The sequence below is a fragment of the Thalia democratica genome, chromosome 7 (genome assembly GCF_965202585.1).
Source record: "Thalia democratica chromosome 7, ktThaDemo2.hap1.1, whole genome shotgun sequence".
Classification (NCBI taxonomy): Eukaryota; Metazoa; Chordata; class Thaliacea; order Salpida; family Salpidae; genus Thalia; species Thalia democratica.
Window position 1 is genome coordinate 56,646,212 of NC_139171.1, and position 16,110 is coordinate 56,662,321.

The 16,110-nt window shown below is 28.0% G+C and overlaps 1 protein-coding gene across 1 annotated transcript; it reads left to right on the plus strand.

The window, feature by feature from the left end:
- Nucleotides 1-998: 998 nt before the first annotated feature.
- On the plus strand, nt 999-15,803 carry LOC145841650 (spermatogenesis-associated protein 7 homolog). Its single transcript, XM_082949002.1, has 8 exons — nt 999-1,101; nt 2,389-2,478; nt 2,705-2,826; nt 7,354-7,546; nt 9,182-9,464; nt 13,639-13,740; nt 14,262-14,438; nt 14,957-15,803. The coding sequence occupies exons 1-8, from the start codon at nt 1,038-1,040 to the stop codon at nt 15,801-15,803; spliced, it is 1,878 nt and encodes a 625-aa protein (XP_082805128.1). The 5' UTR covers nt 999-1,037.
- Nucleotides 15,804-16,110: the final 307 nt, after the last annotated feature.

Genomic DNA, 16,110 nt, shown 5'->3' on the forward strand with positions numbered 1-16,110 from the left:
AAGGTATCCGTGGTGTGCAATTCAATAACCGAACGGTTTTTTTGTGCACCAGGTCCGAGGACCAAATATTTTAAGCATACTTTTTGTTGTTTATTATTAGTGTTTTACCTGAAAAAGACATCATTACTCACTTTTCCTATCTTAGTAGTAAGTGTTAAACATATGTCAAATAAGTAAGTCAAGTCATTACTATATTCACATGCACCTTTAACAACTTTTAATCATCCAAAATAGACCATGCTTTTTTTTATAAAAAACTGTTAGTACCACATCATTTAGCAAACCACTAAGTTTGAGACTAATGTCTTTTTACCACAAAAAAAGTTTTAGTTTCAACCTTAACAACCACAAAGTGTTGGAAAATCATTAAGCTCAGATTTCAGAGCTAATTCAAGTAGAATTTAACTATAAGCCAACAATTAACAATTTTATGATCACTGTCATAAAATTGAACCCACAATCAGCTGTTGCAAATAAAAATATTGCTAACAAGTCACTTTTATTTTTAAATCAGGTTCAGCAAGTCTAAAAATAACTATTTTAATATATTATAAAACCTATTTTTGATAAAAACCATAGACAGGGGTGATTAGTTTTAAAAGTTAAATTTGTTTTTAAACAAATTTATATTGAAATTATTAAAATAAAAGTTTGAATGAGGCCTTTAAGGACTCTGGACTAAACCATAATGAAGAAAATAGTTTGATATAGAAAGTAGCAAACTAAAATCTGCTAGTATAAAAATTAAGCTAGTTTTAACTATTTTAAAACTTACAATACTTATTAATTTTCTATAAAGTAAAATATTGGTAATTAACATTTTTCTGAATATAAAGAAAAATTTTTTTGCTTGTTAGTTTTAAAAAGTTTCAACATATGTACAGTTTTTTATACAATAAAAAAATTTAATGCTATATATGCTTTATGCTTGTTTAATTGTCCTAATTTAAAATTTTTAGTTTTTGTGATCATATATTGTTTACTTTTTGTTTTAGATACTCTTATTAAACTTCATTGATTTTGAGTAACTATTTGAAATGAAAAGATCACAAAAGCTTTCGTACAATTCGTTAAGAGGACATATGGCCTTAAAGAGCAGTGGTTAGTGTGTATTTAATTTAAAAAATTAGTTAAATAACTAATTTTATTTGTTTCAAAATATAACAATTACTTGATTATTATTCTTTCTTTGAAAAGTTAATAAAAGTAGTTTAAATACTTCTAATTATAACAGACATTAAGGCCATAGGGGGGGTAGGCCATGTTTTTTACAAGTTGATCTTATTTTATAGAGTTTTTACTAAGCTTCAAGTTGCTTTTTATCGTTTTTAAAAATTCAAATTAGTTTTTGAGATATGACTGGCCAAAGTTGGGCCGCATAACAGGTTCTTTATGGGGAAGGAAAAACTAAAACGGCGAAAAAAGACTAATGCATTCAAAATCTATCTCCTCCTTTATTTTTTAAGCAATCTTCTTCAAACTTTCACAGTCTATTCTTTATACAATAACAAAAAAACGTTATTTGTGACTTTAAAAAATTTCAAGTAAAAATACCTTTTTTGTGAAAAAAAAAATTTTTTTTTGATAAAAAATCACTTTTTTTTTTTATTTTTGTCATAAAATTTTTATTTTTTTAAATTATTAAAATTCACAAATAACGTTTTTTTCTCATAATGTAAGGAACATTTCCTGAAAATTTTAAGAAGATTGCTTGAAAAATGAAGGAGAAGATAGACTTTAAAGCCCGTTTTTAAAAACTTGAGAAAAACGGCTTTAAAGTTACCCTTTTTATACCCTTTATAAAGACAACCCTTTATATAACCGGTCATAAAAAAAAAAAAGTTACTAAATATTTTTAAAATCTAAAAAAAGCATCTGAAAAATTATGAAATTTACTATAATATTAGTCTATATGTTATTTTTGGTCAAAAAATGGCTTCTACCCCCCCCCCCCCCTATGGCCTTAAATACAAAAACACAACAAAAAATTTAAAGCATCATAATTTTTTGTATTTATAAATTACATTGCATAATAGTAAAATGTAGTGGTCAGTGTAACTGCTTTAGAAACTTTTATATAATAGCTATTTTAATTGTTATAGGCAATAAGTAGTCTGCTCTTTGCTTTTATTTGAAAAGTAAATTGAAAATCAATAGTCAATATGATTTTAAAGTTAACTTACTTGGAGTTTCATGTAGTTTTAATACTTGTAATAAAAATCATGATACTTCAGTACAATTTAATTTGTTCTTTTTTTCCTTGAGACAAAGTAAAAAAAAAACAAAAAAATTATACCTTTCATTAAATTACAATGTATCAAAATAATGGCCATTTTTTTCACTTTTGTTTATCTATAAGCTGATTTACATTTTGTTTTTATCATATAGCTTTGAAGCCAACAATAAACAAGTTGCAATCTCAGCATTTAATACAAGACCAGATGTCAAACCACTACTACAATCTCAACACAATGAAGTGTTAGTTTACAAATTTTTTTTTAAAATTCTTTGCTTTAAAACTTTTTATTATATTATGAGTTTTAGTATATTATATGTATGTTAAGTTTTTTTTAACCCTTGTCTACTTCAATTATATATTCACCAGGACTATGGTTATTTAAGCGTTCTAAACTATAGATTTTTAAAAGTTTTTTTATGCAAGTGTTATCAATGTACAATTAGTTATATTTTTTACTCTTTACAGCTGCAATAGACAGCAAACCTCCAGCCTCAACCAGGAAGAGTGTTGTCAAAAGAGACCAGCTGAGAAGAAGCCAGATGATCAAGAAAATTAGGCAGCAAAATGAAGATCCTGGAAATATTAAGGTTTTAATTTGTTTAGTAAGAAAAAGTTCATAGTTATGGGTTGGATAGGTTATTTTGTTTAAAATATTGAAAATTTATTACATTATTCTCATTGAGCAAACTTTGAAGACTAAAGTAGTTGTTGTTGGATACAATTTGTGGGTGAAGTGTCATAACTACTATAAAGATAAATTGGAATATAACAAAATATGATTAGAGGTTGTCCTAAAAAACATCAATTTTTCCATAGCTATTCAGTTTGTAGTTTTGGTATAAAAACTAATTTTATTTTTGACCAGAGACTATTTGTTTTTCTTTTAAAAAGTCATTATTACTCAACTATTTAACTTAAACTTTTACCCTGTATTACTTAAGATAATTAAAAAAAATAAGTTATAAGTAATATTGTTATAAAAATATATCTATTATTTATCCGTTATGATGTCATAATAAGGAAAAATTGAATGTTTTCAATAGATAATTCTAAATATCTTCAAAAAGTTAACAAATTTTTTTAGCTAAAAAACAACTATCTAATAATTTTTAGATAAGTCTTTTTAGTTTTGTATAAACAATACAAAAATTAAACTCAATAAATTATAGTTTTGGTTTTCAAATTGCATATGTTTTTCTAAACGTATTATCAGGGTTTTACAAGAAATCAACAAAAAAACGAAACTGAAAGATTATATTTAAACAATAATTATAGACATTAACAACAATATACACTAAAAAGTAATAAAAATTATAATAAAACATAATTGATTATATAGAAAACAAAGTTATATTTAACAACAACAAAAAATCAAGCAAGACAAAATGAACTTTATTGTGGACACTTTTATAATTGGTTATATGATTGTTCAAATGTAAACCTTTAGTTTTCTTGTGAAGTTGAAGGTTTACTTCTTTTAAAATTATGTGGATAGGCAGAGGAATGCATTAGTCTTTTTGAAAAAAAAGATTATTTAACAATTATAATTGTTTTTGAAATACTATTTTTGTACTTAGAATATGTGAAATTTACAGAAAATAATATAACAGTAGAATATAAATACTTATCTTCTGTATTTTAAAGTAGTGATGTACCGGACCCACAATTTCGGGTCCGGCCGGACCCGGATCCGGACCTTTTTTTCAAAATAGAATCCGGCCGGAACCGGATCCGGACTTTTTTTTCAAATTAGAATCCGGCCAAAACCAGATCCGGACTTTTTTTTCAAATTAAAGTCCGGCCGGAACCGGATCCGGACTTATTTTTTAAATTAGAATCCGGCCGGATCCGGATATCAGACAAAAATGGCAATAACCGGCCGGACCCGGATAGTGAGTGCGGTACATCACTATAATATACTAGCCTAAGTCAGAATGAGGTTTTTAAAAACTTAAAAAAAAGAACTTTAATCTAATAATAAGTAGAACAGCTAGCCACAAGGTTTACAAATTTAGGTGTTATTTACAATTAAAAATCTAAAATCAAGTTCTTAAACAAAATACACTAGAAAATTACAAAATATTTGAAACTGGATCAGCTCAAACTCATTCAAATCTAAAAGAAAACTAGCCTGAGTTTTTATATAAAACTAAACTAGCCTGAGGTAGTCCAAGATTTTCTAAAATTCCCAAAAATTTTCAAATTAGCAAGGTTGCCACTGTTTAAGTCAATAAAACTAGTTAGAATGAGTATAAATAAGCCTGAGTCAGAAAGAGATTTTAAAAACTGAAAAAAATACTTTAATCTAATAATCAGTAAAACAGCTATCAAAGGTTGACAATTTGGTAGTAAAGTTGTTGACTGATTGTGGTACACTTAACTTATTAGTACTACCCATCATATTTAAATACTACCTTATTTAATTAATATCTAACAAATACTAAATTATAACTGAGACTACTTTCTATAATCAGACACGACAGTTTTGAGTGATGAATCTTTTATATAAAACACAACAAGAAATACTAGCATATACAAAATTATTAATTACTTTGGTAACACTTTAAAAACTGGAAGCTATTAAAATCTATATCAAAAGACTTAAAACAAAAAACTAAAATTAAATTAAACTATTAGTAAACAAGAAACTGAAAAATTTTTAATAAACTATTAAACTACAAACCTGTATTAAATATTTAAACAATTAAACACTTGATGAAATATTCACTTTTAAAACAAAACACTACTTACAATAAGCATTCACAAAAAAGTTCAAGATATTTTGTTGCTTCAAGCTACACACCAAACTAACTAACTGATTACATATAAACTGCCTGTCATGTTCTGATGTTTTGTTGCATCAGTATTTAGTTTAAAACATTTCGTCAGATGATTCTTATTGGCTCGTACATTCAACCGTATTAACTCTAAATATTCTCTGAGCTCAACTTTAAACAATAAATAATGCAAGTATTCATTCCAAAGTTTTCAATTTTACAACATATGTAAAGAGTTGCATTTCATGAAATGTTTATTTCATAGTTTAAATGTAAACAAATGTAAATTAGTCATGTGTACAAAATGAGCCAATCACGGTAGGTGTTTAATTTTAACTGACGAAAATGACTCTTATTATATTACACAGGGTTTGTTTTTGAAAAAATACTTTTCAGTATGCTCTTTTTTACTAACTAGACCGGGTCTGGCCGGATCTCTGTTAGGATCCGGCCGGACCCGGATCCGGACTTTTTTTTTAATTAGAATCCGGCCGGAACCGGACCCGGACTTTTTTTTCAAATTAAAGTCCGGCCGGAACCGGATCCGGACTTTTTTTTCAAATTAGAATCCGGCCGGATCCGGATATCAGACAAAAATTGCAATATCCGGCCGGACCCGGACCCGGATAGTGAGTCCGGTACATCACTAATTTTAAGCGAGTTTAAGGTTGATATTTCGAGGAACCATACCTTAATATTTTCAATGATGCAGGGTTGCCACACACTCAGGGAACTCAGGGAATCTCAGGGAATTTTCAAACTGTAGAAAATCTCAGGGAAACTCAGGGAATTTTGGAATTTTTCTTTTAACTCAGGGAAACTCAGGGAAGTTTTGATTTTTTCTTTAAATTTCAGGGAAGTTTTTGAAAATCTCAGGGAATTTTTTTTCTAGATCTAGAATGAGGTTTAGTTAATCCAGTTTCAATATTTTGTTCAAAAGTAGTAGTTTTTATTATTTAAGTGGTTATTTAGAATTTTTTTAGCCTTGTGGCTAGTTCTTCAATATTCTTAGTATTGACCTTGTAGTTTTTTTAAGTTTTAAATTTATATTTACTTAAGTAAAGTCAAACAGTTTAGAGAAATGAAAGTTGTTGTTAACTATTCATTGAAAAGTTCTAATAAATTTTTTATTTTTAGTTACTTATGTAGTTTAAAAAACACTATGTTGTACTATTAGTTCTTATTTTTTAAATAATAAAGTTATTTGTTATTTGTTTAAGCATTAATCAATACATTTTTACAATAATGTTAAACTTAAGTTTTATTTACTGCATTCAGAACAGTTGTTAGGAAAGACATACAAGTCATAATGAAGTTATTATGTATGCATTTAAGTGAGTTCTTCATGTGAAATTATTATTATAGTATAATTTATTTTTGTCAATTAAAATGTCAAACAAATTAAACTTTATTCTTTTATGTAGAAAGTTAACTAACAAGTTTACACAAAGTTGTGCAAAAATTTAGTTTTTAATTTTTAATTGGTTTAAACCTTTTAAGATTAAGTTTTTGAAAACAGTTTTTTTCATAAATTTAATGTAGAAGCATACACATACAACCTTCCTTTTATTATTAAATAAGAAAAATGAGAATGAGGTATTAATATTTTGTGTTAGAAGAGAATTTTTTTTTTTAAGATTTGAAAAATACTCAGGGAAACTCAGGGAAATTTAAGGTTACTCAGGGAACTTTTTGGTCACTCAGGGAAGATTTTTTGGCTCAAAGAGTGGCAACCCTGATGATGCTAAAAATTAGCATTTACTCATCTTCATTATTGCCCACTTGACAGTAGTACAATAAACACTGTGTTTACTAGGTTAAGATAAAATGTTTGCTTGTTAATTACTTATTTACTTTGTAGTCTCCTTACTAATTATTCACCCTTATAGTCAAAATCGCCCAAGTGGTCAATATCGCCCACTTTGAGAAACTCAGTTCTTAAATAAGAGAATAAACTTTTAAAATATTCTAGCAAACTACTTAAAAGATCCTATTTAAGTTTTAAAAACATTTTTTATCAATAGGATAACCTACAAGAAGAAAGTTTTAGCTGCATACAAAGTATCACTTAAAAATGAGTAACTGACTTACCTATATTTTATTTGTTTTCAACAAAATTCAAGTTGAGACTGATTTATTAACTTGTATTTAAGGTTTTAAAAGATTTTTAATATGTTATGTATGTCCTTGCTTCAGTACCTAACTTTATCAGTTTTGTTCAAGCAAACTTTTAAGTTTAGTTTTTATTGTTGATGTCATCTTTGTTTTTAATATGTTGATCAAAAATAGTATTTAATCCTTCTAAATGCGTTATTTTTCAAATCAAATTATTCACAGACAACTCCTTCAAAGCAAGTTCAAACACCACGAGGCGCTTCGATCAAGTACTATGACGTCACAACCAACCCAAACAAGACTTATGACGTCACAACTGCGGAAGACAGGTTGCTGAAGACTCACAAAATGGATAACAGAACCCAGCAGCTCAGACCCAAATCGTCACTGATGACGTCTACATCCCATTACGCAGGTTCTTGTAAATAAATTGTTGCTATTGATAACAAAGATTTACATATTTATCAAAATATTATCCCACTACGCAGGTCAGGGTTCGTGCGCGTCAGGCAAAATCAGGCTAAGTCAGGCTAAATCAGTTTTTTGAAAAAAGTTGGAAAACGTCAGGCTAAATCAGTTTTTTTGTTTAAAAACTTGAGAATCTCAGTTTTTCTCAGTTCAAATGCTTAAAAATTTTTGATTAAAAAAATTGAGATGTGAATTTATTTCTAAATAAAGATTTAGTTATTAAATTCAAGATCAGTCAGTGTTTGTAAAGATAAATGCTTAAAACCTTTTGTTGAATCTCTTAAAAAAATTTAAGAACATTTAATATTTGTTTTGGGTAGATTATATACGTCATAATTATGAAAATTTATAAAAAAATACAGTTTAAACATTACAGTTTAGTTCAACAACTTAGCTGTTTGTTTGAATTTGTTTACATCAGCTTTGTTTTTCAGAGCTTAGTTGATTAAACTGTTTTAATTTCTAATTAAAAGGCTTTATACCAAATAATTTTTAGATTATAACTCTAAGCAGTTTGTTCATATATTTTACTGTTTGTCTAAAATTATTAGAGATATTCACAACACTAAAACTTAGTTTTAAGATATAAGTATTAAGTTTTGTGGGAGTACAAATTTTAGGAACAATCCATTTTTCTATACAAGAACAAAATAATTAAGGTTATTTGTTTAAATTTAAGTGTAAGCTTTTTAAATCTGATATGACATCAACAATCACTATATTTATTTAAAGTTTAGGATTTATAATTATGTATCAATTTTAAGTACTAGCTAAAATACTATAAAAATATTTTTTTACTTATTTTAATACTCTTGTAAGCATTTCATTATAATTTTAATGAAACACGACAATGCACGTTGTTTTATTATAAATCTTCTGTTTATAATGTTTTTACTTAGTGCTTAATTAAATTGAAAAATTGTGTTAAGTAATATATATTAAATTTTTACACTAGTAATAGATTAGATATAGCGCGTATTTTAAAACTTATCACTGAATTTGTTATGTTAAGGGCATAGGGGATGGGGTCAATCACTTTTTTCACAATTTAGTCTTATTTTATTGAGTTGTAACTAAGCTATGAGTTGCTTTCAGCAGATTTTTAAAGCTCAAAATATTTTTGAGATAAAGCTGGTTGAAGTTGCAAACTACAATAGTACTAATCAAGACCCCAAATACCTAAAATGACTTCTAAAGGGAATTTTCGTTACTTTGAAAAAATGTCAGGCTAAATTGGTCTCAGTCAGGCTAAATTAAAAAAAATTCGCGCACGAACCCTGGCAGGTGTTTATCATTGTTTTTGATAACAAAACGAATAATGTTTTTTGTTAGTTTTTTAATTGTTTTAGTACCAATAATCAAATTTAAACTGTTAACAACAACTGTTTTTATTTACGTAAATTAATGTTATAGGTTTTAGTTTAACTGTTATGTTTTTTTTTTATTAATTAACCTTTTAAAGAGCTGAAATAAAAATTCTAAACTGATAAGATTTTTTACCGATAAGAACTTTAAAAGACTAATATAAAAATATTTTGAAACAAATCGTTAACAAAAATATTTTAATCAGCAACTTTTTCAGTGTCAGACAAGAGGCCCAACACGACCCAGAAGCAAAAAATGCGGCAGACCATGAACAAAGCGCGGGAAATAACCTACAGCGGCGACTACCTGCTGCGCCACAGCGACAAGTTCGTTCAGCCGGAACGCCAGTTTCAACCGAGGACGCTGAAGAAAAACGGCGGGAAAACGTCGTGGCTGTCGAGATCGAGGAACTACGCTCCCCCCATGGTGAGGAGGAGGAAGGCGGAAGAGGAGAGGAAGGAGGAGATGGATGAGAAGGAAGAGGAAAATATTGTTAAGAGGTTATTGGAGTTTGTTTTTTTTTTTAATTGTACTTTTTAACATTCATCAACTATTTTTTAGCTTTCGTTATAAGGTTTTGGAGTTCTAATATATTTTTTAGTTTCTAATGTTTTATATAATAAGTTTATTTTTATAAAGTAATGAAAACAAGTTTTGGTGTTTTTATTTATTATCAGTTTAAGTATATATTTTGTATACAAAATCTAAACTAGTTTAAACATTTTTAAATGCTCTAAATAAGGTTTTTTTTTCAATCATCTTTCATTATTTGCTATCATCACATTTTCAGGTCTTGTAACTGAATGTTAATGGAACATAGTTTTAGTACAGTTTTTCCTCACTTATCCGGTCCTAACTTATCCGTTTTCTCACTTATCCGTCAGTTTAAGTAATATTTAATTAGGCTAAAGTATTTTAATATAAATAAATGTCTAAACTGATTTCAATAACTAAGCAAGCAGTTTATAAAAACGTGAAAACTCTTGAAAGTTAAACTTGATGTCATAAATTATAATTTTTGCGTTGTACAAATATTAGAGTATCAAATCAAGGAATACTCCAAACTTAAAGTTTTTGGTTTTGATTAAACTGGGTTGTATTTAAGAATGTTGCCAGGACGCACCTTAGCATTAGTACACAACCGGCCGGATGAAACAAAAAACCAGAAGGTGTTGCACAACTTATCCGATTCTGTGAGTATTATGCTAAAAAACAAGAGAGTTATGTCAAACAAACCTCCATCCTCATTTAGAAAGATTTCTGATATTAGTTAAACTCCACACAAAATAATTTGTTTCGTTTAATTGAATTTTAACTTTACAAAGTTTTGCTTCGTTTAGTTTTTGTCTGTTTTAATTTTTTGGTTCGTCGAGGAAATTAAACTTTGTAAAGTAATTGCCTTATTTGTAAAAGGTGCTTGTCCAAAATGACCGTATGAGTGAGGAAGCACTGTATAACTTTATATTTTTCCTATTAGCTGTTTTTTGAACTCTAAACTAAGTGTTCACTTGCCAATTTAGAATACGGTCAAAGGTAATAACAAAATATTTTAAGAATTTCTTCTTATGATGTGATCGTTTTTAAAAATAAACTGTTGAATTTTCGAACGTCAAGATATTTTTTTTTTGTGTGGGTATTTATTCCGTACTTTAATAATGAAAAAAAGTAGAAAATTCCATTAGCAAAAGGTTTTTAGTTTTGATAGAAATTTAATTGTTTTAAATTACTTTTAGCAATTAGTAGTTTTGGTTAGTTATTTTTAATAATGCTGATTTTGTTTTGTGGTTCATTATGATGTATTATAAACAGTAGAAAAATAAAATTAAGAATTACCAGCAATAGTCAAAATTAGACACAAAGTAAATATTTTGATAAACATTGGTTCATTAGAAGATGTACTTCTAGTTTTTAAATTTATTTAGATGTGCCATAAAAATTAAAATCAATTGTTTTATAAAGCTTACACAACTTGGTCTTAAACAGTCTTGTAAAACAAAACAAAACACTTTTAATTTAGCAAATCAGGTAGACTGAATTGAGCATGCTAAAAACTACTTGTTGTTATTTTAAAAAAGGTATTTCTTTGTCCGTATAATAACACAGTACTTTAAATTGTACATTGGTTTGTAAAATGCGAATTAAAAGCTTTAAATTTTAAAATAAATTATTCATATGTAGCTTGTATGTTACGCACTACAACAGTTAACTCATGAATAAATGACAATAAAAGCTTAGGCAGAATAAGCTAAAATATACACAGAGGTGTTCAAAAAACAAAGTTGTTACAAATTATGTTACTCTATGATTTTATTTGAATACAATAACTTGTATCACAAATATTGTTCCTTTTTTTCATAGAAAGCTCAAAACTATTTAAAAAGTTTATTTTGTAATGTTAGGCTATTATTCGAAAAAGTACAAAATAGTTATATATTTCTATGAAAGCTAAAATTAAAAGATATGACGTAATAATAGATAGAATTTGTGTTTTTGAAGACAGGTTTTATGTCTTCAGAGTTTAATAATAGGGCTTGAGAGTTACATGATATGTTTTGAGAGTAACATGATATGGCTTCAGAGAACTTGTTGTAACCTTTTGTTGACTGCTATCTTGTAAATGCTGTTATTCTCTCTTGATTTTCTTTAATTGCAAGCTTAAATTTCTAATTTGTTTAATAATAAAATTAGTGAAAAATAGTTGTTTATAATATATTAGTGATTTATTTAGTATATTAGTGGTAGTTTAAGTTTTCTGTATTTATATATAATTATTTAAAATTATTAGATCCTGTTAAATGTTCATATTATTATATGTATTTATTATTGTTATTGATTCCCATTAATGATATTCATATTCCCTATATTCATATTAATCATATATTGATATGCATATTTGATATTTACAATTGATATTTGTATATTTTATATATTGTCTATACATATTGATTGGCTATGAGTGTGAGACGCATAAGTTACTCAAAGGCAGTAACTGTTCCGTCGGGGCTGCCGGGCCCTCCGAGCGAACAATTTCTACAACAAATCGAAATTTCACATCAATGATTTTTATTCTAAAATGAATTTTTAGTTGTCATAGCAGCTAATTAAATTTACAAATTTACGATCCAAATATAGTTTTTACAAAAATTTTGCAAGTTTTTCAATCAAAATGTTTCTTAACTTTTTGGTCTCGCCTGCTCAAAGTAGGTCAAATTTACAAAGTGATGAGTACTTGAAAAATTTACTTTTCAATTTGAAGTCAAATATCCACAATTCAATGACACATAAAAATCAGTACTTAGCTGCCTGCGAAAAACTGGAAAATAACGAAGTTTTCCAACATTTAAAAGTTGATAGAACACCAAAAAACACGGTTTTAAACCAAAACTTTTTGTACATATGGAACGCCATCGAAAAAGAATCTAGTTTGAAGCTGATGGAAATTTTACGAGATCATTACTTATCTGAAAGCGAAAAACACAAAGAAAAATACAGAAGTCTCGTATTGGAAATAGTCGAGTTTAAATCAAAGAGACATGCTTGTAATAAAAACTTTGCTTTGGAACTAGTGAAAAATTACGTTAGGATTATTCAGAAAAATTTTAGATACGAAAACAGTACGGATATAAACGAGAAATTGAACAGAAAAGCTAGTTATAAGCTGAGTGAGGAATTAATTTACGAAAGAATTTTAAGAACGTCAGTTTGTGTCGCTATAGTGTGAAATCGAAAAAATTTAATTATATAAATATTGATTTGTTATATATCAGGGTTCGTCGCGTCAGGCTAAGTCAGGCTAAATCAGTTTTTGGAAAAAAATTAAAAAACGTCAGGCTAAATCAGTTTTTTATTAAAAATTTTGAGAATATCAGTTTTTCTCAGTTCAAATGCTTGAAAATTTTTGATTCAAAAAAATTGAGAAATCATTTTAAGATCAAATTGAGATGTGAGCTTATTTCTAAATAAAGATTTAGTTATTAAAGACAAAATCAGTCAGTATTTGTAAAAATAAATACTTAAAACTTTTTGTTGAATGTCTAAAAAGTTTTTAAGAATTTTCATTATTTAGTTTTGAGTAGATTATATATATAATAATTATGAAAATTTATTAAACAAATTCAGTTTAAACATTACAGTTCACCTTTTTCACAATTTAGTCTTATTTTATTGAGTTGCAACTAAGCTATGAGTTGCTTTTTGCAGATTTTAAAGCTCAAAATGTTTTTGAAATAAAGCTGGTTGAAGTCGGAGACTACAATAGTACTAATCAAGACCCCCCAATACCTAAAATGACTTCTTAAGGGGATTTTTCTTACTTTGACAAAATGTCAGGCTAAATTGGTCTCAGTCAGGCTAAATAAAGAAAATTTTGCGCACGAACCTAATATATGTAACATTCAGTTTGATTGGATATATAAATTGTGTTATACAAATACGTAATATTTTACTGACTACTTACTGAAGTTTCGATTACTTGCAATCAGTCTTATATTTCAACTGTAATACAATGTAATATTTTAACAAGTATGTGTTTAACTTAAAAAGTAGTTTGTTACGTAAACTGTGTATGCTTCCAAAATAAAACTATTACAATACACATTTAAATTATTTGTTCGAAATTAAGAATATACTGTACAGCTTACAACTTTGTAGTGTAATTATAAATTATAAAAACAGGAGTGAAGATTATGAAAAATGGGTTGAGGATCAAGCGGAATTTGTACAAAAACTTCAGGAGAAAGATGAAGAGGTTGCTACTCATGTGGAACTACAAAACAGGTTGGAAATTATAACTATGTAACATTTTATACACGGTGTCTTAAACAATGAATATAATTTATTAAAAGTAAAATTTGGCTGCATCATTTGGTTTAATATATTAATAATGAGTTTAGTCTGTAAAGAAAAAAAAACTATCGAGTTATCTGCTGCTAAAGTTTTGGTACTTATTTGAGTTGTTATAAACTCAAAAAGTAACTTATGTTTTAAAAACTATTTGATGTGTGGATACGTTTTTTCAGACACCCTATACGTGTAGAAATAAAATTTAAGTTGAAATTAATTCATTTTTGTAAATTAAATTTTAAACGATTTCTTTAGTTTAACTAGAATAATTTAAGAGCAATAATAAGTAATTATCTTAAACAAATATTATCATAAGTAGAATTTGTATATCAAAAACTTGAACATTTAAAAAGTTATGAGTGTTCGAAATATAAGTTTGGAAAATTACTGAAATCAATTGATATATTATACTAATAAGTTCATATCAAGTATTCAAATTAAACAAATATTCACAGTGCAAACGATAGATTTGAGCGGGCGATAAACCAGCAGCCTTTTGTTGACTACAACGACCAGCAGAAGCAAATAGAAACCAGGAACAAGATAATAGAGGAAGACGAAAACCTGAAATACCTGAATTTCGTCAGCAGGGTCACCAACGACATACTGGAGAAAAATATTTACTCCAACAGGTTTGAAGAAACTAGTTTTATGTAGTTCAGTTGTGCCTATGTACTCAAGTTAAAACTTACATAAAAGTTTCAGTCATACTGAATTATAAATTTTTTCTTAGTTTCCATAAAAAGTGTTCCTAATTAAGAAAACTTAATTAACGTCTAAATAAACTGTCATTTAAATTTTATGAGTCTGCTAATATAAAAGTGTGTTTTTAAATTTATAAATACTTCACACATTCTTTTTTGTGCCTACGTGCTTAGGTTGTAACAACTCGTAAAAGTCTCAACCACACTGGTTTTAATTTTCTTGTCTCTAAAAACAAATTTAATTAAAGTTATAACTAACGTTCAAAAAAACATTTTTCTGAACTAGGTAGTATAATTAAACAATTCCCTTACAAGTAAAAAATGTTTGAGAACAAGGGAAATAATTATAACTAAGGTTCAATTTTTTTTCGAACTAGATTATAGAAATAATAGTTATCTCCAGTTTTCTTACTAATTTCAAAATTGTATTTAATATTTACAAACAGAATGCTGGTGTTGACTATGGAGCGCCACCTTCAGTCTAACTTGCACCAATTAGAAGAAGGCAAGATGAGAATTCATTTGAATAAACTGAAGCACCAATTGGGGATAGTTGAAGAGATCAACGACCTCAGTCAAACGATGACGTCACGTAACAATGACGTAATCAGTAACCGTGGTAACAACATCAGTGGTTATGAAGCTGATAAGAGCGTCAAAAGTTTCGAGCGGTTGTCTCACAAGGGAAAAGTTTTCAGCTCGAGGGGAAGCGATAAGAATGACGTCATAAGCGTCACTATTAGCAACAAAAGTTACAAAACTCAAAAGGATGACGTTGCCAGTGTTAAGAGCAATCAAGTGAAAGATGTTGAAATAAAAAATGTTGAAGTTGATGACGCAAAAAGTTTAAGAAGTCACATCAGCAGTTTGAAAGATGAAAAAGACTCGATGATTTCTAAAGCTAAATCTGATCATGCTGAAGGCGATGACGTTTCAAGCCGCAAATCTTCTTCAAAAGCTCAAAATGATGACGTCAAAATTGAAGACTTTGATAATGACGTAACTTCTGAGAAATCTCAAAACGACGTCGCAAATGATTTCGGCATGGAGACTTTGAAAATCGACGATTTGAAAGCTGAAGCGTCTCAACTTGATGACGAGCATCTCGAGAGGGGCGACGCTGCAGTGACGTCACAGAAGATCAAAAGTGACGTTATGGACACCGAAAAAAGCTCCGCAAAGTCGGAAAGTGACGACACGAGCGAAGGTGACGTGACGAATAATGATGACGTGACGGTCGGCGGGTATTCCGATGATGACTTCGAGGTCGACGAAGACGACGAAGATTTTTGATTGTGACGTCACAATAAATTTACATTCTGAATTGTTTTTTTATTTATTTTGTTATTTTTAAAACATTTCGTGATGTTAATTACGTTGTTATTTTTTTTAGTTTTCTGTAAATTTTGTATTATACATTTGTATTATTTGTTTAATGTAAAAGTGATCTCTTATTGGTTTTATTTAGTTTTCTGTAGAGATTGTTATTTACTTATCAAAAAATATTCGTTATTCACCATAATTTGTGCGTATCTTTCTTGTAAATTATATTTTAAATGTGTGACACTGTTTTATATAATATTATTTACAAAACTGTGAT